Here is a 23,877-nt window from a genome sequence, read left to right as displayed (position 1 = left end):
AAAATCTCCTCTCGAGGTTTCTGGATTCACTCTTGGTATGGACTCTCTCATCACGAAGGAGTGCCTTGATGTGATGTTTACCGTTCAACAAGCTTCTTTCAATAGGAAATTTCTTGTGTCTCCTCTCTCAAGATGTGATATGATTTTGGGCATAAGATGGTTTCATGAACTCAACCCTCTCATTGATTGGGAGGCTAACACTCTCACTTTACATGCCAAAACTGATTCCCCCCTCATCATTCGTGCAGAGGAGAGCTTGCATTCTTTGCCTCTCATCTCTCATGTGTAGGTAAAGCCTGAATTACGACGAGGAGCACAAGCGGCATTCATCTATGCTGCTCCAGTTTCCCAGAGCATCAAGCATCCAGCTAAGTATTCAGAGTTGTTTACGAAGTTTAAACGTCTCTTTTTGCAAGATGATCTTCCACCTCGTCTCCCACCCGAGCAGCCGGAGGACCATCGCATTGAGCTTATGGAGGGGGCATAGCCTGTCAGTAAGGCTCCCTATCGATTGAACGACACAGGAGGAAGAATTAGAGCGACAACTCACGGAGTTGGTGGCTAGAGGAATCATACGCCCTAGTGTAAGTCCTTTTGCTGCTCCTATTTTGTTTGTTCGCAAGAAGGATCGTTCGTCTCGTTTGTGTGTTGATTACAGGGCATTAAACAAGATGACCGTCAAGAACAAGTTTCTGATGCCTCGCATTTAGTATATCTTGGATAGGCTCAATGGAGCAAAGGTTTTCAGCAAGGTCAATCTCAGAAGTGGATATCATCAGGTGCGGATATTCAAAGGCGACATTTTCAAGACTGCTTTTCGCACCGAGCGAGGGCAATGGAAGTATATTGTTATGCCTTTTGGATATACAGGTGCCGTGGGTACATTTAATCGTCTCATGGTAAGTCGTTTCGGCAATATGGTCGGTGTATGTGTGTTCATCTTTTTAGATGATATTCTCATTTTTTATGCATCGTGGGAACAACATGAAAGAGATGTCGAAAGGGTACTAACTCGTTTGGATGAGTGTCACTTGTACATTGTAGCTAAGAAATCTGAATTTTTTCTTACTAAAGTCACTTATCTGGGTTATATTATTTCTGCAGAAGGCGTCAAGCTAGATCCCGCGAAGGTGGAACAGGTTCGTAATTGGGATTTGCCCAAAACTACATATGATGTGCGTTTGTTTCTTGGGTTATGTCAAGCATATAGTTCGCACATAGAGAATTTTGCACGCATTGCTGGCAGCTGCACCTATGACTGATGTTTTGCAAGGAGTAACGACTCGCCGTCAGCGCGTAGACTTGCCCGAAGCAGCCATTGAGGCTTTCGCAGCTCTCAAGGATGCGGTCACAGAAGCACCGTGTCTTATCTTTGCCTCTTGGGATGATCCCTTTGAGGTATGGACGGATGCGAGCAATGTCGCCATAGGCGCTGTGCTTCAACAGCATGGTCGTCCTGTAGCTTTCCTTAGCCGAAAGCTCAATAGTGCGGAAAAGAATTATTCAGTTTATGAGAAAGAACTTTTGTCTGTCATTCACTCTCTTAAGAATTGGAAGCATTTTCTTTATGGTAAGTGCACATTCGAGTGATCGCCAAGTACGATGGTCACAATTTTTTAAGCAATTTGGAGGTTTGATTGAGTATGTGCCTGGAAAAGCTAACCCTGTTGCAAATGTGTTGAGTCGCAAAGGACAGATTTTGGCTCGAGTCAAGAACCACATTTTCTATTCAGGGTGAGTCTTTTAACAGCATGAAGAATCAGTATGCGGATTCCGAGTTTGGTAAGCATTGGTAGCAGGCTCTTGCTTCCCAAGGGCCAAGCAACTATCTCATTTGCCTGGAAAAGCTAACCCTGTTTACAGATGCGTTGAGTCACAAAGGACAGATTTTGGCTCTTGAGTCAAGAACCACATTTTCTATTCAGGGTGAGTCTTTTGACAGCATGAAGAATCAGTATGCGGATTCCGAGTTTGATAAGCATTGGTTGCTCGCTCTTGCTTCCCACGCGCCAAGCAACTATTTCATTCGTGATGGATTGTTGTTTTTTCATCAATGTTTATGTGTGTTGCCATCTCTCAGGCCAACCATATTGCATGATGCACATGATTCTCTCACAGGTGGGCACAGAGGAATGAACACCACCTTGGAAAAAATCGAAAGATTCTTTTATTGGCCTAAAATGCGGAAAGATGTGTTTCGTAATGTCACACAGTGCACTATATGTCAAAAAGTAAAAGCTCCTCGGGGTAAGCAGCAAGGCCTCTTGCTTCCGCTGCCTATTCCCGATGGACCTTTTCAGGATATTTCCATGGATTTTGTGACTAACCTACCACCAAGTTTGCATTCAAGGAACACTCAATGTTTGAGTGTTCAATTGTTGATCGTTTCAGCAAGTTTTGCATGTCGATTCCTTGTAAAGCCACAGTTACTGCACAAGATGTAGCACGGTTGTTCATTAAGCATTGGTACCCTCTATGTGGTTTGCTAGAATCAATTGTTTCGGATAGGGATGTTAAGTTCACGTCCAATTTTTGGCGCACACTCTTTGAAAATTTTGGCATTAAGTTGAATTTTTCATCGGCTTTTCATCCACAGTCAGATGGTCAAACAGAAATTTACAATCAATTGGCTTTTCATGTTTTAAAGTCGTATGTGCATGATCAGCAGTCTCAATGGGAGCTCTATCTCCCATTGGTACAAGCTATTTTGAATGAGACTTTTTCTTCTGCTATTGGTCGAACTCCGTATGAGGCAGCTTTTGGCCGTCCATTCCAATCACTTTTGACTCGCTCGGTCAGTCAAATGCCTGATGCCAATGCTGAAAGTCAGTCATTGGATGAGATTTCTGAGTGTGAAGCTTCGGCTAAGCAAGGGTCAAGAATCTTATTCACGACAGACTAATAAGCATCGTCAGGATGTTTCGATCAAGGAAGGCGATTGGGTGTATTTAAGAATCATGAAGCAACGTCTTAAGCAAGTTGGAAAGAAGTGTCCAAAGTTGTCTTTTCATATGTATGGTCGATGGTTTCAATGAAATTACAGTTGCCTAACTCATGGTCAATGCACAACGTTTTCCATGTTTCTTGGTTGAAAGTGTTTCAGGGGAACACCTCCAAAGGACATTTCGGAAGAAGAAGAATTGGAGATCATCGATGATGCTGAAGTCATGGAGCCGGAGCAAGTGTTGTTGCATCGGTTTCGCCATGGTTTGAAGAAGCAAGTGCGACAATACTTTTTGAATTTCAAGGATAAAGGAACCCACGAAGCGGTGTGGGTAGACGAAGAGTTTTTCAAGGATTATCCAGAGTTATTGGCAGACTACAAGCAAGCCATGCAGCTCGGTACCAGTACCTCACTTTAAAAAGAAGGGGAAGTCATGTGACACATCCAACCCTATGTGTCCGTGGACAAGCTACACCATAACAGGGTTTCCATCAATCCAGTCAGTCTAGATTAGAAGTGATCTGGCACTTTTTGTGAGTCTATTCGTAGACCGTGCATGCCCAGTCACTTAGTATAGATGCATATCCTCTCGTTGCACATAGATGATCATAAGCATTCCCATCAGAAACCATTAGAATCAGTTAGGGGATTTTTCCACTGCATTTAGCCTATTTTACCTATTTTTGACATTTTTCACTTATTATTAAGTGACTTTCCAACAAAAGTATGTAGGGCAATTTGGGTAAGAAAATATATAAGCAAACCAAAGTTAGCCCTAAACAGCAGATGAGCAAGGAGAACAGCAGGCCATTGGCGACAGGTTTCCCCCTCTCTCAGCAAGACTCTCCAAGATCCTATTGGCATTTTCCATCACCCTTGCCTTGGCGTTTTTCCCTCCCTCAGCCCTTGCGTTTTGCATCATCGCTAGCCATCCCTTTGCCTTGGCAATTTCAGCAGGGACGCATAGCTTCACCCCCATTTGCATCTAGCGTTTTCGGTCTTGACCAGCGACACCTAAAACCTGCGTTTTCAGCCTTAACCCGCAGCAGGACAGCAGCGTTTTCAGCCCTAAAACACAGCAGTCATCAGCATTTTTATCAGGCAATTTCAGCGTTTTTCTAGCAGCATAAAGTCAGCCCGAAGATCAGCGTTTTACATGCAGCAGAATTCAGCAGTGAGCGTTGTTGGACAGCAGTTAGATCCACACAGATTTCAGCCCTATTGTTGGCCTCGCCATCTGGTTGTCATCGTCGACATAGCCTAGACCTGCATCACTTTCATGCATCATCATTGTACCCGTTTGTGCAATCAATCGTAGACCACTCTCGCCAACGAGAGTGGGGCCTTCGGAGGAGGGTTTTACGTCTCTGGTGTCGTATCTCTCTTCTCTCTATCTCTCAGTCTCATACACTTGCACGCACAGTATCCACTCACTTTGTTCGGGATCATAGCACTCTCCATTAAGAACGGAAGGCTCTCCCTTCCATAAGAACTAAAAGGAACCTTGAGCAAAATATGGAACACTCATCTTGAGAAAGAACAACATTCATTCCGCTACACCTAACACAGCGGAATGAATGTTTGCGCTTTGCTCATGATGAGTGCTCCGAACTGTGCTCAAGGTTCCTTTTAGTTCTTATGGAAGGTAGAGCCTTCCGTTCTTAATGGAAGGTGCTATGATCACAAACAAAGTAAATGGACACTGTGCGTGCAAGTGAATGAGACTGAGAGATAGAGAGAAGAGAGATACGACACCACAGACGTAAAACCCTCCTCCGAAGGCCCCACTCTCGTCGGCGAGAGTGGTCTACTTATTGATTGCACAAAGTGGTACAATGCGGATGCAATGGACTGATGCAACTTGGACTATGCCGATGACGACGACGGTGATGACAACGACGACTTTAGGGCTGAAATCTGTGATCTTCTAACTGCTGAATTTCGGGGCTGTTTCGATGGCTGAAAATGACTGTTTTGGCTGCGTTTTTATGGGCTGAAAATGGAGATCTTCTGCAACCAACTAGGGCTGAATCTGCTACCGTCTTCAAAGCGGAAAACGCTGCTGCATCTGATGCGATTGAGGCTGAAAACCAAAAACGCTGGGGCTGCCTGCTGGCGTTAGTGAAAACGCTGCAATTCTGGTACTGCTGGCGATGATCTGGAAAACGCTAGGACTAAGTACTGATGGCGATCAAGCAAATCTGCAAACGCTAGGTATTGGGGAGGTGCTGAGGAAGTCCAAAAACGTTGGGGTATCTGTGGCGAGGATGGAGACTAAAAACGCCAAGGGTGCTGGGGGTTCTGCGGGTTCTTGCTGAGAAGGTGTCTGTTGAGCATGTGCTCCTGCTGCCTCTTCTGCCAGAAAGTGCTAACTTGGGTTTGCTTATATATTTTCTTAGCAAAATTGCCCTACCTACTTTTGTTGGAAAGTCACTTAAAAATAATAAGTGAAAAATGTCAAAAATAGGGAAAATAGGCTAAATGCACTGGAAAATTCCCCTGACTGAATCTGATGGATTCTGAAGGGAATACTGATGATCATGTTGTGTGCAACCAGAGGATATGCATCTACACCAAGTGACTGGGCATGCACAGTCTACGAATAGACTCACAAAAGTGCCAGATCACTTCTAATCTAGACTGACTGGACGGACTGAACTCTGATCATGTTGTAGCTTGTCCACGGACACATAGGGTTGGATGTGTCACGTGACAGCACCTTACACTGGTAGATTTCTTGGTATCCATGTCACCTGCCATGTCTGCATCACAATATCCTTGCAACTTTAAGTCACTTTTGCCATAACAAATACACTTTGATTGTGTACCTTTCAAATATCTCATAATGCATTTCACAGATTCCCAAATGCGCTTTGCCAGGATTCGACATGTATCGACTAACAACTCCCACTGCATAAACAATGTCAGGACGAGTGGCAACCATAGAATACATAAGAGAACCACAAGCTGATGCATAAGAGATTCCCTTCATTGCTTTCAATGTTACCTCATCCTTTGGGCAATCTGCTTTGCTAAGCTTAGTATATGGAGGTAAAAGTACTCCAAGAGGCTTAGCATCAACCATATTAAATCTGTCAAGTACTTTTGCAATGTACCTTTCTTGAGATAAAAACAACAATTTCAGCTTTCTATCTCTTTTAATATGCATGCCCAAAATATGCTCTGCATAGCAAATGCTGAATCTAGCTTACGTTTCAAAGCATCAAGACTACTCTTATGTTTCCCGGCAAGCAGCATGTCATCTACATAGAGAACAAGTATGATGGGACTACCATCTTCATCCCTTTTCGTATACAAACAATGATCTACATAGTTGCGTTTAAAGCCTTGAGACAGTATAAAAGTGTCAAACTTCTTATACCACTATCGTGATGATTGTCTCAAACCATACAGAGCCTTTTTCAGTTTGCATACAAGTTCCTCGCATGTAGAAACTACAAAACCTTTAGGTTGTTTCATCTATATGTCCTCTTCAATGTCACCATGCAAAAACACTATCTTTACATCCATTTGATTCAATTCCAAATCAAGCAACGCAACGAGAGCAAAAAGGATACGTAAAGTTGTAAGCTTTACAACAGGGGAAAAGATTTCTTGAAAATCAATTCCTTCTTTCTGTGCATATCCTTTTGCAACCAATCTTGCCTTGTACTTGGGTTTTTCATCCGCAATCTTAATCTTGTACATCCATTTGTTAGGAAGAGTCTTTCTCCCTTTAGGCAATGGCACAAGATCCCAAGTATCATTTGCATACAAGGATTTCATTTCCTCTTGCATTGGAAGCTCCCACTTACTGCTTGACTAACATGATTTGGCCTCTTTATATGTAAGAGGTTCACCCTCATCTGTCAATATTACATGATCCAAAGAGGGATTAAATTATCTGCGGTTGCCTTCTCAAATGAGTTGACCTGCGTGCCCGATAATCTACATTCTCAGGCAAGGGTTCTACATCATAAGGCAACTCATTTTCAACTCTATCAGGCTGCTGAAAATCATTTTCAGCCAATTCACGTGGCTATCCATCCTCATTAGGAGCATCAATATCATGTCCTACCTCTTCTTGCTCAAGGTTAACCGGCTGATTATCAATTTCAGCTTGCGGTAATGCATCATGAGGCTCTTTTTCAACATCAATGGGTGGCACGGAAGACTGAAATCTGACTGTTTTCTTGTCAGCATCAGATTTTGTAGCATTCTTAAGCAATTTTGCCTCATCGAACACTACATCTCGGCTGCGAATTACCTTTCTAAACTATGGTAACCACATTCTATAGCCCACTTCACCTTCTTCCCCATAACCTAGGAAGACTCTCTTAATGCACTTCATATCAAGCTTTGTTCTCAAGTCATTGCGTACATGAATAAAAGCTTCGCAGCCAAATTCTTTCAAATGATCATAAGAGGCAGGTTTGCCAGACCAAACCTCCTCTGGAATGTCATTTTTCAGCGTACTATTAGGATAGCCATTGCAAATATGAACTGCAGTTTTCAATGCCTCCCCCCAAAACTCTTGGGAAAGGTTAGCGATGGACAACACGCAACGCACTCTCTCATATAAAGTACGATTATACCTCTCAGCCATACCATTAGAAGACGGATTATAAGGGACTGTCAACTCCTTTTAATCCCACTTTCATCACAAAAACGCTGAAATTCAGTAGATACATACTCTCCTCCATTATCAGATCTGAGACATTTAACCTTAGTACTCTTTTGCGTAGTGACAAAAGCATGAAACTTCTTAAAAGCATTGAAAGTCTCACTCTTACTTTTCAACAAATACACCCATCCTTTCCTAGTACAGTCATCAATAAATGTAACAAAATAGAATGCACCACCAAAAGACCTAACAGACATAGTGCATATATCGGAGTGAATAAGATCAAGAGGATTAGCTTTGCGAGAGACACCATAGTAATAAGAAGATTTCTTTTCTTTCCATAAAGACAATCATTACAAAAATCCAAGTTTTTGCCTTTTACATCGATCCTCTTCAGAGAGGAAAGCACATCAATACCCTTTTGGCTTATATGGCCAAGTCTCTTATGCTACAATTTCGTGTGTGAAGCAACTTCACCAACAGCAAAAAACTTGCCAGGCAAAGCTTTACATCGAAGATAGTACAAAGTACCTCTTTTAAACCCTTTTGCAACAAGCATAGAGTCCTTAAGCAACTTCCATGAACCCCCAGCAAAGATGGTAGTATAACCATGTGCATCTAGCTTGCCAACAGATAGCAAACTTTTCTTAATGCCTGGTACAAACCTGACATCATTCAACACAAGCTCTTCACCATTGTTAAGAGCCAAACGCATAGTACCCATTCCCTCAATGTTGCAAGCAAAATTATCACCAAGGTACACCTTGCCATAATTGCCCGCAGCACATGTAGCAAAACACTCCAAAGATGGAGTCACATGGAATGAAGCACCAAAATCCACTTTCCATGACTGGGATAGGCCATCATTAGCACTAAGCAATGCATCAATGACATCTTTCTTCGAGATAAACATGTCTTCTGCATTGGCTATCACCAAATCTGAGGGGCATGAAGTCGCAACCAAAATGTCATCAACATCTGACAACTCCTCAATGACCACACTAGAGGATACATTTGCATTTTCAGCATCCTTGAAGGAATCTCCTGCTGATTTTCCCCCTTTCTTCTCATCTTTCTTCTTCTTATCTTGCGTTTCCTTCTTTCTTTTCACTCTTTCTTGAAATACCTGCAATCGGGTTTCTTGTGACCCTTTCTGCCACATTGATAACAAGTGACATCTTTATCCTTTGTCTTGCTCTTACTTCTACTTTGAATCGTGTTGCCCGCATCACGCTTTTGATTTCTACCTCTTGCATTGTAGGCAGAATTGCCACCTTCCCCACTAGACTTGCGTCTAATCTCTTCATTGAGAATAGACCCTCTCACACCATCATACGTGAGGATGGGACTGTTACTCAAGGAAACAACCAAGGTTCCCAAGTATCTGGCAATGTCATAAGCAAGAAAATAGCTTTCAGCTTATCATCGAATTGTTGTAGCCCACTGTCCTGCAACAGCTGACTCAACACTCCTGTAAAAGCACTCAAATGCTCAGAAGCTAACTTCGAATCATCAAGCTGCATATTCACCAACTTTCGTATCAAATGCACCTAGTTCACAGGCGCGGTGTTCTCACAATAGGACTTTAGCTTTTTCCACATTACATAAGCAGAGTCCAAACGCTTGATGTCCGTCAAAATGTCATCATTGATAGCCATTTTGATATAGGCCATACCTTCTCATTTAACCTGGCCCACTCTTCGTCAGACAAACCTGGTGGCTTATTCTGTTCAATGCATCTTCACAATCCTTTAAGAACAGGATACCTTGCATGCGTTCTTGCCAAAGATCGAAGCCTTGACCATCGAACCGTTTGATTTCCATCAAACTTTTAGTGTCAGATGCGGAAGAGGAAGAAGCCATTTTAATTCAACCACAAGTGTGTATACAAGAGAGATGCAACAGGCTGAAAATTTCAGCAAATAGTAGCAACCATAAGACTTTGCATACACAGAGCCACAGTTTCTTTACATAAAAGAGTCCAAATCTGAAATTTCAGCTGAAATGTGCAATTTCAAGCACCTGTACTCAACTTTTCACTCAATTTGTCGCGACAAACATCAATACATGTGATCCCACAACTTTGGTACACCTACGTATTGTTGTTTTGACCTATAATAACCTGTAAATCCTACGACTCTGGCGCCCAGGGTCTTTCTTCACCATGGTCCAAGGTGCACCCAGATGGCATTACCGGCCACCAGTGTGGCTCTTTCCTTCTCCCATTTTGTAGTTTAGCCTCATTGTACATATTTTGTTTACTCACTAGGAGAGTCTCCCCATGCTTTTGATGTAGCCCTCTCTAGTAGAGGTGGTTTGTAGCCCTATGGGCAGTTTTATTACCTAATAGAAGAATCTTTTTCTTGGGAAAAAAAAAAAGAATATCACGAAGCTCATCGAGGAGAAATTGCAAGTATTCAACCGAATCCGTGATCGCCATGTCTTGGGCTCCTTCTCGTCTATGCCCTGTAAGACAGAGCGATGAAGACGGCAGCGCGCCCGATGCACAATGAAGTAAGGGTGGGAGTGGCTAATAAGTCCGAGGTCGGGACACGAAGATTCTTTAATAAAATTTGGTGTGAACTTTTGAAATCGCCAATTTGCTATGTCTGCTATTTGGTGGAACCGATATGGTTTTAGAAAAGCACACACCTGAAGCTCTAATACCACTGTCATAGGGACAGGCACCACATGCCAACGGAAAACGAACAGACTAAACAACTTTAAGCACTTTAAATAAAAACTGAACTGAAAGAGATGCACAACACGAGACGAGGAGTGGCTTTCGGTTTTTCTTTATATTGCTAGAACTCAGTACAATGCCGCTACTCGCGCTTTGCACCTTCACCCGGAAGAGTGCGAGAGAATGAGTCCATGGCACAAATTTAAAGGCCCTTGGCCTATGAAAAGCAATTACATGAAAAGCTTCAAACTCAAAAGTATATCGCCCCGAAGGCTAGCGTAAAAATCTGCCAGTGTAAATTACGGAAATCCGCACAAGTGCCAGGTGGCACTGTCAGTGCGTTTTTCAGGACTGTCCGTACAATCTGCCACGTCAACATGTCAGCGATTTTACGAGCATCCGTACAGCTACCACGTCATCAACAGTTTACGCAAATCTGTGTGTGTGTGTGGGTCCTGCTTTATTTAATCTCTTTAGGTCCCCTGGGCACCATTGGACAAAGTCCCGTAATTTGGGGAGAGCTCTTCTTTAGAAATAGACCGCTCGGCAAGACTTTGCAAGTTGGTAAACTTCTTCCGCTGCTGCTTCTTCGTCTGTTGCTTCTTCAATTAGGGTTTAGGCCCCTCGGCCGGGATCTGTAGGTTGGATCCGTTCTTTAGTGGCTTGTCACGTCAGCAATTTGTGACAGATCCCTTCTCTCTTCAGCTGATCACAGTTTGTCTAGGACATCACATACTGGCAGCACAGAGAGAGACTCGTCCTGCTGCAGCACTTCATTGGCAGGAGGAGGGTCTCACAGCTAAGCTGGTTTTCGGGAGCAGTTGTGGGACTGCAGGCAGCCGAGGAGAGTTACTATGTTCCAGTGGCTAGTTGTACAAAGAGCTACATTAGTTGGGAGCTGGCTAGTACACAATGGCTTCTCAATAGCCTGTGCACCTTGTGGCCATGCTTTAAAGAGTTAGCGTCACTGTCTGTGGGACTATCCCATGGCACAGCAGGCGTGGCTTTGGCTTTCACCAATAGGATGATAGTGATCCAAGGGGGTCCACTTACACTCCAGCTTGCCACCTAGCTTACCCCCTAGGCGTGGTGCAGTGAGAGAGAGGTGTGTTGGGAGCTCGTTTGTGGCCTCACACTTTGATTCATCTGGCGGGCCCACTGCTTCCGCAACTTCAGAGGCTCACCGTGTCCCACTGGCAAAGACTGTTCGTGACTTCTGGCTGGAGCTCATTCACACTCTCAGGGTGTAGTTTGAGAGACTTCAGGGCAGCTCCGATCGCATGCGGGAACGCAAAAAGGCTCTCTTGCGACTTTGGCTCCCAGGGCCTTTCTTCACCATGACATTTTCTTCGCCATGGTTCAAGGTGTGCCTAGATGGCACTACGGTCACCAGTGCGGCTTTTTCCTCCTCCCATCTTGTAATTTAGCCCTCATTGTACATACTTTGTTTACTCACTGGGAGAGTCTCCCCATGTTTTTTATGTAGCACTCTTCAGTAGAGGTGGTTTGTAGCCCTATGGGCAGTTTTACTAACTAATGAAAGGACGTTTTTCTCAGGAAAAAAAAGAATTCACTTTTCTTGCCGTTGATGAGCAACTTGTTACAGCGTAACTCTTCAAACACAATGGTCAAATGATGCCTATGCTCCTCTTCATTCTTCGAATAGACTATCATGTCATCAAAGAATGTGCCAACAAACTTTTGATGTGGACGGAAAATCCTATCCATCATCCTATTGAATGTAGCAAGAGCATTTGTAAAACCAAGCGGCATCACTAGAAACTCATATAGACCAAATGTCGTTCTAAATTCAGTCTTGTGCACATCCTTTGATCTGATACGAATATGATGGTATCCACTCTTAAGATCTATCCTGCTGAAAATTGTCCCATGATCAAGAATATCATCAATCCTGGAATAGGAAACCTGTTCTTGATGGTATTCTTATTCAACGCACGATAATCAATACACATGCACCAAGAGCCATCTTTCTTCTGCACTAAGAGCATTGGAGAGCAAAAGGGTGAAGAACTAGGTTGAATCAACCCTTTTTCTAACAGATCCTTTACTTGGGATGAGAATGTTGCCTTATCTGTGACAATGGTGGAACTTGCAAAAACTCCACAAACCTGGGATTCTGCATCAACCGGGTAAACACATTCACAGCAACTAGCAATTGTCCTAAACACACCCTCATCTATTTGCGTAGTCATGATCCCTTGAACTTGAGGCGCATTCACATCAATAAAAGGTGCAGACAGTGGTGGCCATGAACTTTCCCCAACCTCATACACTAAAAGAATAGCCGATCTGTTCTTGCGAAGAAGAACCCTTTTCTCTGGTGTCATCCGTCCTGTCAGCCATAGTGGAATTCCAAGTACCTATACTTTGTGTCTTCGCATAAAACAGCCCAAGACTCACTTCTTGAGGAAAAAGTGGTGCTATCCCTGCAACGGAACCATGAAACCGGCTTGCTAAAGGGCAGTAGGCTTTACCTTTCACCCTTAAATAAACCATCTTTAACTTTCTGTCACGTGACACATCCCAACCCTATATGTCCGTGGACAAGCTACACCATAGCAGGGTTCCCGTCAGTCAAGTCAAGTTTAGATTAGCAGTGATCTGGCACTTTTGTGAGTCTATTCGTAGACCGTGCATGCCCAGTCACTTAGCATAGATGCATATCCTCCGGTTGCACACAGCATGATCATCAGAATTCCCATCAGAATCCATTAGCATCAGTTAGGGGAATTTTCCAGTGCATTCAGCCTATTTTCCTATTTTTCGTTATTTTCACTTATTATTTTTAAGTGACTTTCCAACAAAAGTAGGTAGGGCAATTTTGCTAAGTTAATATATAAGCAAACCCAAGTTAGCACTTTCTGGCAGAAGAAGCAACAGGAGCTTCCCGCTCAACAGGCAACTTCTCAGCAATACCCCCCTTCAGCACCCACAACAGATTTCATCGCCACCCTCATCACTCTTGGCGTTTTCCTTCCCCAATGGAGCCTCGCCATCCCCTTCAAGCGTTTTTGTTTCCCCTACAAGCAGCCCTTCTTCTGGCATTTTTGGTCGCTAGCAGATCAGCAAAGGCCAGCGTTTTTGGCTCACAAGAATCAGCGTTTTTGGCAGCAGATGTCCAGCCTATAAAACGCAGCATTACTTGCAGATCCACAGCATTTTTGGGAGTATGTAGCCCAGCGTTTTGGCAAGGGAAAGCCAGCAGGTCAGCGTTTTTTAGTTTCTACCCAAACCAGCAGCAAATACATAGCGTTTTCAGCGTTTGACAAGTAGCAGAGCAACCCCTTGAAGCATTGCAAAGATCCACCAATTTTCAGCCAAGAACCATCGACCAAAACAGTCATTTTCAGCCACCAAACAGTCCCGAAATTCAGCGATTAGAAGATCCCAGATTTCAGCCATCAAGTCGTCGTCGTCACCACCGTCATCGTCATTGGCATAGTCCAAGTTGCATCAGTCCATTGCATTGGCATTGTACACCTTTGTGCAATCAAAGTAGACCACTCTCGCCGACGAGAGTGGGGCCTTCGGAGGAGGGTTTTACAACCTCTCGGATGTCGTATCTCTTCTCTCTCCTTCTCTCACTCTCATTCACTTGCACGCACAATCCACTCACTTTGTTCGTGATCATAGCACTCTCCATAAGACAGAAGACTCTCTTCTTCCCTAAGAACTAAAAGGAACCTTGAGCAATAAAGATCACTAATCTTGAGAAAACACAACATTCATTCCGCTGCACCTAACATTGGTATCAGAGCTTTGGAAGTGTTATGCATTACTCAAGGAAAGAACCACAAGAACCATAAGAATTTTTTTTCTTGTTGAGGTCGCACGAACCCAAGTTTACTTGGACGTGGCGATTCCTAATCGTGTTTTGTTGAAGAGTGAGCGCAAGGCCGCCAAGGGGTGCGCTCGCAGAAAGGAGTAGAACTCGGGTGAAGAGAAGATCCTTCTCCAACGCGGTTTGCAAGCGAAAGAAAACCTCAAGAACCTCAAGAACCTAAGAACCCAAGTTCCTCGTGAACTTAAGAACCCAAGACCCCCAAGAACCCAAGTTCCTCGTGAACTTAAGAACCCACAAGAACCTACAAGAACCCACTCAGAATGATCATCACTCGAAGCGGAATGGATACTTCGCTTGGAGATGATGAGCATGAGAGAGGCGAAGAAGAATTTTCTCCACCAGGAGGTTTTTCCGACCCTTCGCCATCTACACCAAACCCTATGGAGGCAGTGGTCAAGCAGATGATGGTCAGGATGGATAGACAAGAAGCAAATCGCCTTGCTCAGGAACATGAGCGCATTGCTCTTGCCGCAAAACAAGAAGAAAATTGACTTGCTTTTGAACGCGAGCGCGATGAACGTGAAGCTCAAAAGGGAGATTCGTCATCAAGACTTTATTTCCCATATCCTAGCTTCGAAGACCGAACCACCCAAAGATCGTGGAAGTTCGTCAAGTGGCGCAAGCCACGATGCGGATTCCAACCATCCAGTCACAGAAAAGTTGACTTTCAGTAAGTATGACGGTAAGATGGATGCTACAGTTATTCATTCTTGGTTGCATCAATTTAATGCTTATTTTGCGACAACTAAAAAGACAGGAAATAGCAAAGTTTTGACGGCAACTATGTACCTTGCCGGTGATGCCATCAATTGGTACCACGCATGGCAAGAGGCACAGCTAGCCGCGCACCTAGTGGCAGCTGACGATTTCACGCCCCTCTTTTAGTTGGGTTGATTTCCAAGACAAGCTCAAGGCGCGGTTTATGCCACCTCAGTACCTCGCACGATTGAAGGACGATTGGCGCGCTCTCAAGCAAAATGGTATGCCGGTTATGTCCTTTTCTAATCGTGTTTTGCAGCTAGGTACCCAATTACACATGTCGGATGATGAGCGCAAAGAGGCTTTTCTCTTTGGATTCGACGAGTATATCAAGTACGATATCGAGGTATTCAATCCAATCGATCTCAACAAGGCGGTAGCAATTGCTCTCGCACAGGAGATGAAGCACAACAAGGGAAAGCCTAAGGAGAACAAGACTTCCACAAGTACCTCGCAGACTTCTCAGAACCCGCAGAACGGTAAGAACGGTAAGAATGGTAAGAATGATAACTCTTCTAACCAATCTTCCAACAGTCTCTCATCAAAGAATTCTTCCAATGACTTTAAGGGTAAAGCTAACACAATTGCTAAACCTAAGCTTACTACAGATGAAAAGGTAGCACAAGGAATTGTAGGAGGATACATCACTTTGGAAGAACAAAGCACTTATTCTAAGGAAGGTCATTGTTTTCATTGTCACATTAAGGGTCACATAAAAAGAACATGTCCTAAGCTTGAATCGAATGAATCTAAAGAACCCACAGCACCCACTACATCTGTCAATGCAATGAATGATAACACGATTGTGCCCACAGTTTCTCAAAATCCTCCCATTGATGATTCTCTCATTAAATGTTATGGTCGTACGTCGGGGCACCGTTTTGTCATATTGTTTGACCCAGGTAGTATGCATGATGTGATCAGTTCCTCTCTTGTTGAGAGAGCCAATCTCGAAGTTAGTCCGAGATCTCCTATCGAGGTCTCTGGTTTTCGTCCTGGTATGGACGCTCTCATCACGGAGGAGTGCCTTGATGTGTCGTTTGCAATTCAACAGACTGCCTTCACTAGAAGATTTGTTGTTTCTCCTCTCTCAAGATGTGATATGATTTTAGGCATTAAGTGGTTTCGTGAAACTGATGCTTTCATAAATTTTTCGGCTAACACTATAACTCTCAATGCCGATAGTGATTCTCCTACTGTTTTTCATGGAGTGGATCCTTCTCCTTCTCCATCTCTCATTGCTAATATGCAAGACAAGATTGAAAGGATTCGGGATAAGGAGATTCTCTCGGTCTCTCTTTCTCCACAGCATGACACACAGAACTTACATGATGATGAGAAGCATGATGATTTGAATGATACTGATTTGCATGATGATTTGGATGAAAAAGACAAGTATGATGAATTGCATGAAGATGATGTGATTGTTCACAAGGATGATGTTTTAGTGGATGCTTTTTCTAGCGAAGCTAACCTCGTTGTAGATTCGATCAATCACCAAGAATTGATCTTGGCTTTCGAGTCAAGGTCCACAGATCCCCCACACGAAGATTCGATAGATCCGGAAGAAGCGATCTTGGCTCTCAAGCCTTGGTCCAAAGAACCATCACAGGAAGTATTATGTGTTCGCATGATTGATACGCACGCATTGTTCGAGTGTTTCATTCGTGAAGGTTTCCGGTATTTTAGTCAGCATCGTTATGTGATCCCTTTTCCTAGGCATGACATATTGTATGTTGAGCACGTTTCTCTCATGGATGAGCACGAATGTATGCGGATTGTTCATGAAAAGTTGAAAAGTTTGTATGTAAAGAAGTCACATTACATGTCTCTTCCTTGGCATGACACAGTTTCCGAAAGAGCACGTGATAGTATGAGCACCAAGCATGGGCATTTCCATTGTGATTTGCCACAGTTAATTGATTTCGATCAAACAGGAAAGATTCGATCGCATTGTTTGCATGTGTTTGATGAACGGGTTGTCACTCCGTCTCTATGTTCATCTACATTGCATACACAGTCTTTAGAGAAGACAAGATTTTTTTCCTTCACTTTACATGGAATGGGTATGTTCATGGTTTTGGGTTGGAGATGGTTTCAGGAATTTTCAGCCATGGAGATTCTTGAAGACGAAAGAAGCAGGACTCTAGACGAAGTTGAAGCATCACAGGAGCCACAAAAGACTTTGAGTCGCTTCGGCGCCGCCCATAGAAGCAAGCGTTGCAGACCTTTATGAAGTTCAAGTACCGCACGACCCACGCATCAGAGTGGACACATCCTTAAATAAACCATCTTTAACTTTCTGTCACGTGACACATCCAAACCCTATATGTCCGTGGACAAGCTACACCATAGCAGGGTTCCCGTCAGTCAAGTCAAGTTTAGATTAGCAATGATCTGGCACTTTTGTGAGTCTATTCGTAGACCGTGCATGCCCAGTCACTTAGCATAGATGCATATCCTCCGGTTGCACACAGCATGATCATCGGAATTCCCATCAGAATCCATTAGCATCAGTTAGGGGAATTTTCCAGTGCATTTAGCCTATTTTCCTATTTTTGGTTATTTTCACTTATTATTTTTAAGTGACTTTCCAACAAAAGTAGGTAGGGTAATTTGCTAAGTTAATATATAAGCAAACCCAAGTTAGCACTTTCTGGCAGAAGAGGCAGCAGGAGCTTTCCGCTCAACAGGCAACTTCTCAGCAGTACCCCCCTCAGCACCCACAGCATATTCCATCGCCACCCTCATCACACTCTTGGCGTTTTCCTTCCCCAGTGGAGCCTCGCCATCCCCTTCAAGCGTTTTTGTTTCCCCTACAAGCAGCCCTTCTTCTGGCGTTTTTGGTCGCTAGCAAATCAGCAAAGGCCAGAGTTTTTGGCTCACAAGAATCAGCGTTTTTGGCAGCAGATGTCCAGCCCATAAAACGCAGCATTACTTGCAGATCCACAGCGTTTTTGGGAGCATGTAGCCCAAAGTTTTGGCAAGGGAAAGCCAGCAGGTCAGCGTTTTTTAGTTTCTGCCCAAACCAGCAGCAAATACATAGCGTTTTCAGCGTTTGACAAGTTGCAGAGCAACCCCTTGAAGCATTGCAAAGCTCCACCGATTTTCAGCCAAGAACCATCGACCAAAACAGTCATTTTCAGCCACCGAACAGTCTCGAAATTCAGCGATTAGAAGATCCCAGATTTCAGCCATCAAGTCGTCATCATCGGCATAGTCCAAGTTGCATCAGTCCATTGCATTGGCATTGTACACCTATGCGCAATCAAAGTAGACCACTCTCGCCGACGAGAGTGAGGCCTTCGGAGGAGGGTTTTACAACTTCTCGGGTGTCGTATCTCTTCTCTCTCCTTCTCTCACTCTCATTCACTTGCACGCACAATCCACTCACCTTGTTCGTAATCATAGCACTCTCCATAAGACGGAAGACTCTCTTCTTCCCTAAATACTAAAAGGAACCTTGAGCAATAAAGATCACTAATCTTGAGAAAATACAACATTCATTCCGCTGCACCTAACACTTTCCCTGTACTATATGACACAAAGTAACTTCACAAATAAACCTGTAACTGGAATTCACCACTTCAAAACAATCCACGACTTGGTAGCTAGAGCGCTCCCAAGTAGACAATGACTAGGCCCCAAAGACTGGCACCCCTTTTGGCATTTCTTTATTCAATTACAAATAAACCACCCAAACACTTGCACCGAACTCTCACCAAGTTGTCCAAACCTGTCACGGGACCCAATTTCAGTAGCATAATGGCGCCAAAACCCTTGCACGTCAAAAGAACACGTCTAGGACAGTTTCCCTTGCATTTTAGAAGCTTTCCAATGAGCTGCAGGCCAATTCCAGTGTGATGTAATTTCCTGTTTTGGTCACTATCAGGTGCCCAAAGCCTTGTATAAGCACCCCAAGGCTTCCCCCAGGCTCCCTTGATGTTATCTGGCAGTTTAGTTGCAAAACCCTAAACCTGCAAATATACACAGCAGGCTGTAATTCTCCATTTTGGATCATTTTTAGCAAAGCAAACACGTCTACGTGTCTCAGGAGCTCCCGCATGCAATGAGACATTTCCCTTGTGGTTTGGACGAGTTTTCGCACGAGAGAACTTCAGTTTCGCAATTTGTCGCAATGGAACAGTGCGTACCTGTGGGGGGTTAGCAATCAGCTAATCCGGTTCCTGTTCAAAAGGTTGTTGCCTTGGCAAACGCACATAAAACCCACAGAACTATATATGGTCGTCTTAGAAGCCCAACTAGAGGGAAATTACGATATGTGCGAAGGGGAGAGAGAGAGATGCACGAGAGAAAATCATCGTGCTACATGAGACAAGGGAAGAAGGCAAGCTTTCCAGTAAAGCTTCAAACCTGAAAATCCACTCACAAAACTGAAATTCAGTGTCCCTTCTCATATTTGGGCACCCCATCTTGGGATGAGAGCTTCTGGATGGTGTGTTGGCTTGCAGGTTAGTCTCCTATTGACATATGTCCATTTTGCCCATTTGGTTTAATTTCCTAGTACCCACCAACTTATAAAGTCTTGACGAAGGGCCTAAAAGACTTTAACTGAGCCTAGCCACTTCTTTACTAGTCAGATTCGAGTACTGATCAGCCCAGCCATCTCATGGGGTGTAACTCTCGGCAACGGTCGTTTCAGACAACACCTTGCAATGTCCAAGTATTTGTGATTTCAAAAAGAGGTCCCAAAAATTAAATAAAGATCAAGGGAAGGAAACCAACAAATAAAGCTAGTGTTCACAGTGTCATGACACCCAAAAACATCTGGTCCAAAAGCCAATGCTAACAAGCTGCCAACGCAAAATACAGAAATCCGTACAACCCCCACGTCAACAGCCAGTGCAAATTCCGAGCGTCCGTACACTACAACGTCAGCATGTCAGTGTGATTTGCAGAGGGTCTGTACAGCCTACCACGTCATCAGTTTTTATGTAAGGTTTTTGTGTGTAGCGTCCTGCTTTATTTTATTAATTTGGGCCCTATCGCACGGGGTCCCATAAGTTTGCTTGGGGTTAAGGTTTTAATCTTAACCCTTCCTTAATAACTGTGCGACTCAGCGAGGATCTGTAAGTTGGTGAAAACTTCGTCTTCTCCTGCTTCTGCTACTTCTAGGGTTTAGGGTTTAGGGTTTAGGGCCTAGGCCCCTCAGCCGAGATCTGTTGGGGCTCGAGGAGCCCTGACCCGTTAGGTCTTCAGTGGCTTGATATGTCAGCAATTTGTGACATCAGTAACAGCCAATCAGTTCACTAAATTGTTTGTTGTATAGACCTTCAGATGTCGGATGCCTAAATCTATTGTGTCACACAAAGACCCCAAGTTTACCAGTTTGCTTTGGAGAGTAGCATGTTGGATAGGACTACTCAAGTTCTTTTCGTCATTTCATCCACAAACTGATAAGCAGTCAAAGATTACTAGCTCAATGGTATTGGACTTGTTGAAGTGTTACATCTCTGACCATAGGTCTCAATGGGAGAAGTATTTTTCATTGGTGGAGTTTGCTTACAACATTGCATATAGACTAGGAAGGTACCATAGAGGTAATCGAGGGTGGCAAGAAAGTATCCAGTCCACCAAGGACAAGATCTTTCAAGCTGATCATTTGTAGAGGATCTAGCCATATTCTTTGACAAGGTAAACATGGCTTTGCAAGAGTCTCAAGAACGCCATAAGAAAGCAGCAAACAAGTATCGACGCAGGTTGCAATTAAAGGAAGGTGATGGGAGCTCCTTAAGTGTGAGAAGGCCATGAAGGGTAAAGAGACGCTCTATCCTATGAAATACTATAGACCCTTCCAGGTCTTGATAAAGATCAATGATGTATCCTTTAGACTTAAGTTGGCAGATACTTGGAGGCTTCATAATGCTTCTCATGCGAGTCAACTATGACCTTTCAAAGGATAGGTGCCATAGGAGCAACCTCGGGTGGAAGAAACAGAGTAAATTTTTATACCTGCGCAAATCCTAGCACACAAGGAAAGGATAGTGAAGGGTAAGCTAATTTGGAAATACTAGGTCAAGTTCAAGAACTATCCTTCTCTAGATGTGAAGTGCATGGAGGAGGAGGGCTTGGTAAATACTCCTCAGTTCTAGAGCTTTACCTTGAAGCTTTTGGTTTGGTTGCGACCAGTCACCATTCCAAGAGTGGCATAATGCCTTCATGGCTCAATTTTACCAGATTGGTCAGGTTTTAAATTTTGCATCATTTTACTACAGATTTGTACAGCAATCAAAATGAAGCTTTGATTTCTGTGCTACAAAAAAGAGAGAAAATACACTAAAATTGCAATTCATGATTAAAGAACTTCATTAACCTTACTCACCAAGTTTGTTGTGTGTCACATCAAGAGTGCGAACACTCCTCGCAAGATCCAGCACTTGGCTTGGTAAAGTCTGCGCATCAGTCAAGCCAAGCAGTATCAGCACCAGAACATGCTAGTCTCTTATCCTCTTACAGTACCCGTCATTACACAAAAGAAAACTGGTGTTCTCATGCATGGACACAGCAATGCACCATTAGCCAATTCAGGGCTCTGCGTGAAATTAAGCATTGATTCATATGTTGGCCATCGTCACCCAATCATTACACTACAGCAAAGGTGGCCTTTCAATGCTAGGTCAAGAATGCACTCTGTGTATGGAGTAAAGGTATGCATTGAGTTGTGTTTCCTCAATTGCAATTGAAGTGTGATTGTTGTAGTGATCCTTGCAATTTCTAGCTTGCAACAGAGAAAAATTCTGGTGCAACTTTCGGAAACAAACTGGGAGCATACCTTGAGATTGGAGTCCCGTAGGCCTACAATTCCTGTCGTCTTCCATTTGGCAGCCCTATTTGCGCGCGCCACCTGCTGTTTGCTCATACAACAACCCATTGATTCCAAATCGGGCAAAAGGCCCTGTGTTCCTAGTATAAATTGACTCGGAACGACAAAGGCAGAGCTCGAAAGGCATAAGCTAACCAGACTGGATTGATTGACCCCAAAAGGAGATTTTGGCACATGCAGAGAAAGTTAAGTAATCAAATCAATTATGAGCGTCAACGCCCTTAACCTCTTCTATTAAAGAAGAGCGTAAGGCTGGCTCCAAAAAGCAACAGCAGCAAAGTGATCAAATCAATATTTAACGCCCGACATAACCACCCATTTCAAGTAGAAGGGTTGAAGGAAGCACAGGAAGAAAAGAGGCAAGCAGAGGGAAGGAGGCAGACATGAAGCAGCTATAGGGGCGAAAAGCAGGTGAAAGTCGGAGAGACAGACAGACTAGCCGTGCTTGCAAAACCTGCAGGCTGCTGCACGAGCCGGCCCCAGTTCCTGCTCCGACACGCGAAAACAGCACGTAAATTCGCCCAAATTGCCACGCGGCAGTGGGCACTCATGCCAATTAGGCCAATTTACCAAGGCAAACCCCACCCTGGGGCCTGCAAGGCTGCAAACAGGCAGCTCCTAGGCGTTGTACATTGGAAATTGTCACAAAAGTATTCCCATAAGCGAGCCATGACTCCTTCAGAAGTTCAGAGGTTGTGCACACGCTACTAGCTCACCACCACCAATCTTTGGTACACAGAAGGCGGAGTGAACATCAGAGAAAATAGCCCCTCATTTTGCGTGTTTGACATTGACAAACATTTTGAAACACCCGGTTTTAGCTACGTGGTGTCCAAATTAATACATTCAACTCAGAAATTTTCTTTAGAATTTTTGTTTGCTCTTTTCATCCGGTCTTTGGGCACCAATTTTTGATATAATAGCTATTCATTATCTTCTTTGGCAGGCACTCATCGTGGGAAGTGTCCGTAGCAATCACTCATGTGTGCCTATAAGCAAAAGCTTGGCAAACCTTCTAACATGAGTGAGAGAGAGAGAGAGAGAGAGAGATTTTCAACGTTGTAGGAACAAATATCAAGCTAGGTCAAATATCAATACAATGTATTTTGAGCTCAATGTCTCTTATTCAAGAGGGAAAGGTGATAGTCAATATTCTACACTTGGTTGACGCTCTTTTGAATATATTAGGAGTAAAAAGTTACAACCATATCTACAAGGAGGCAAGGGGGTGAGTACATATCATGTTCACAATGCATACATATCTTGGGATATTCAAAATACATGTGACGACTCCTAAACAAGAACTTAGAGAAGAAATATGAGAGGCGTACTTTCATTTATGCCCTACACTTGGGTGGCCTAGATCTTACAATGGGGGGTATCGAGATGCATGTTGGAAGTATGCACAGTTGAAGGCCGGCCATATGTTGGAATTAGGGTTGCAGAGAAACGCATACAGCTTGGAGAAGACGAAGTAAGCTCAAGGCACACAATAGAGAGTGTGTTACTTAGTGTGCAATGGAAAGATAGATAGCCCTACAGTGATGGGCGTATATACATTGCACGGGGAAAAAACCTCCTAAAGAGGGAAAAATTGCCCCGGCGGTCCTAGTGTGTTCACACACATCACTACCACATGTGTATGGTAACAAATCCCCCCTGGAGTGATGCAGTGAACGAGAGCTGGCACATGAGTAAAGGGAAGTGACATGCCCTGAGGACATGATCAGTCCACAAAGGGGAGTAAGCCCAAAGCTTTGCGGAAAGCTTCAAGCTTCTCACGAGACAATGCCTTTGTGAAAAGATCTGCAAGGTTGTCATGTGTTGGCACATAAGCCAAGTTGATCTCTCCTGCTGAGAGCCTCTCCCTAACATAATGGTAAGGCACCTCAATGTGCTTTGTGCGAGCATGAAAAACTGGGTTCCTCGCAACTGCCAATGCACTTTGATTGTCATAGTAGATAGTGTTGGCCGTGTCCTGTCCAACACCCAAATCAGTCATAAGGCGTCTGAGCCATACACACTCAACCATAGCTATGAAGACTGCCATGTACTCATCCTCACAACTCGAAGTGGCCACAGTAGGTTGCTTCTTGCTCAACCATGATATACATGAACTGCCAAGCATGAAACAGAAACCACTTGTGGACACTCGCGT

At 43.8% G+C, this 23,877-nt stretch overlaps 1 protein-coding gene across 1 annotated transcript in view; it reads right to left on the bottom strand.

The window, feature by feature from the left end:
• Positions 1-21,911, bottom strand: part of LOC147429197 (Leucine-rich repeat (LRR) family protein) — a 95,145-nt gene extending 73,234 nt beyond the window's left edge. The window contains exons 1-2 of the mRNA XM_086495678.1: positions 21,669-21,911; positions 21,219-21,288 (exon numbers count right to left, since the gene is read on the bottom strand). Coding sequence (XP_086351804.1) covers positions 21,219-21,288; positions 21,669-21,767 — 169 coding nt within the window. The 5' untranslated portion in view covers positions 21,768-21,911. The remainder of the gene's footprint in view (positions 1-21,218; positions 21,289-21,668) is intronic.
• Positions 21,912-23,877: the final 1,966 nt, after the last annotated feature.

The sequence above is a fragment of the Adiantum capillus-veneris genome, chromosome 22 (genome assembly GCF_014529385.1).
Source record: "Adiantum capillus-veneris isolate H3 chromosome 22, ASM1452938v2, whole genome shotgun sequence".
NCBI lineage: Eukaryota > Viridiplantae > Streptophyta > Polypodiopsida > Polypodiales > Pteridaceae > Adiantum > Adiantum capillus-veneris.
The sequence above is the reverse complement of the archived record's forward strand: the minus strand, read 5'-3'. Positions and strand labels throughout refer to the sequence as shown.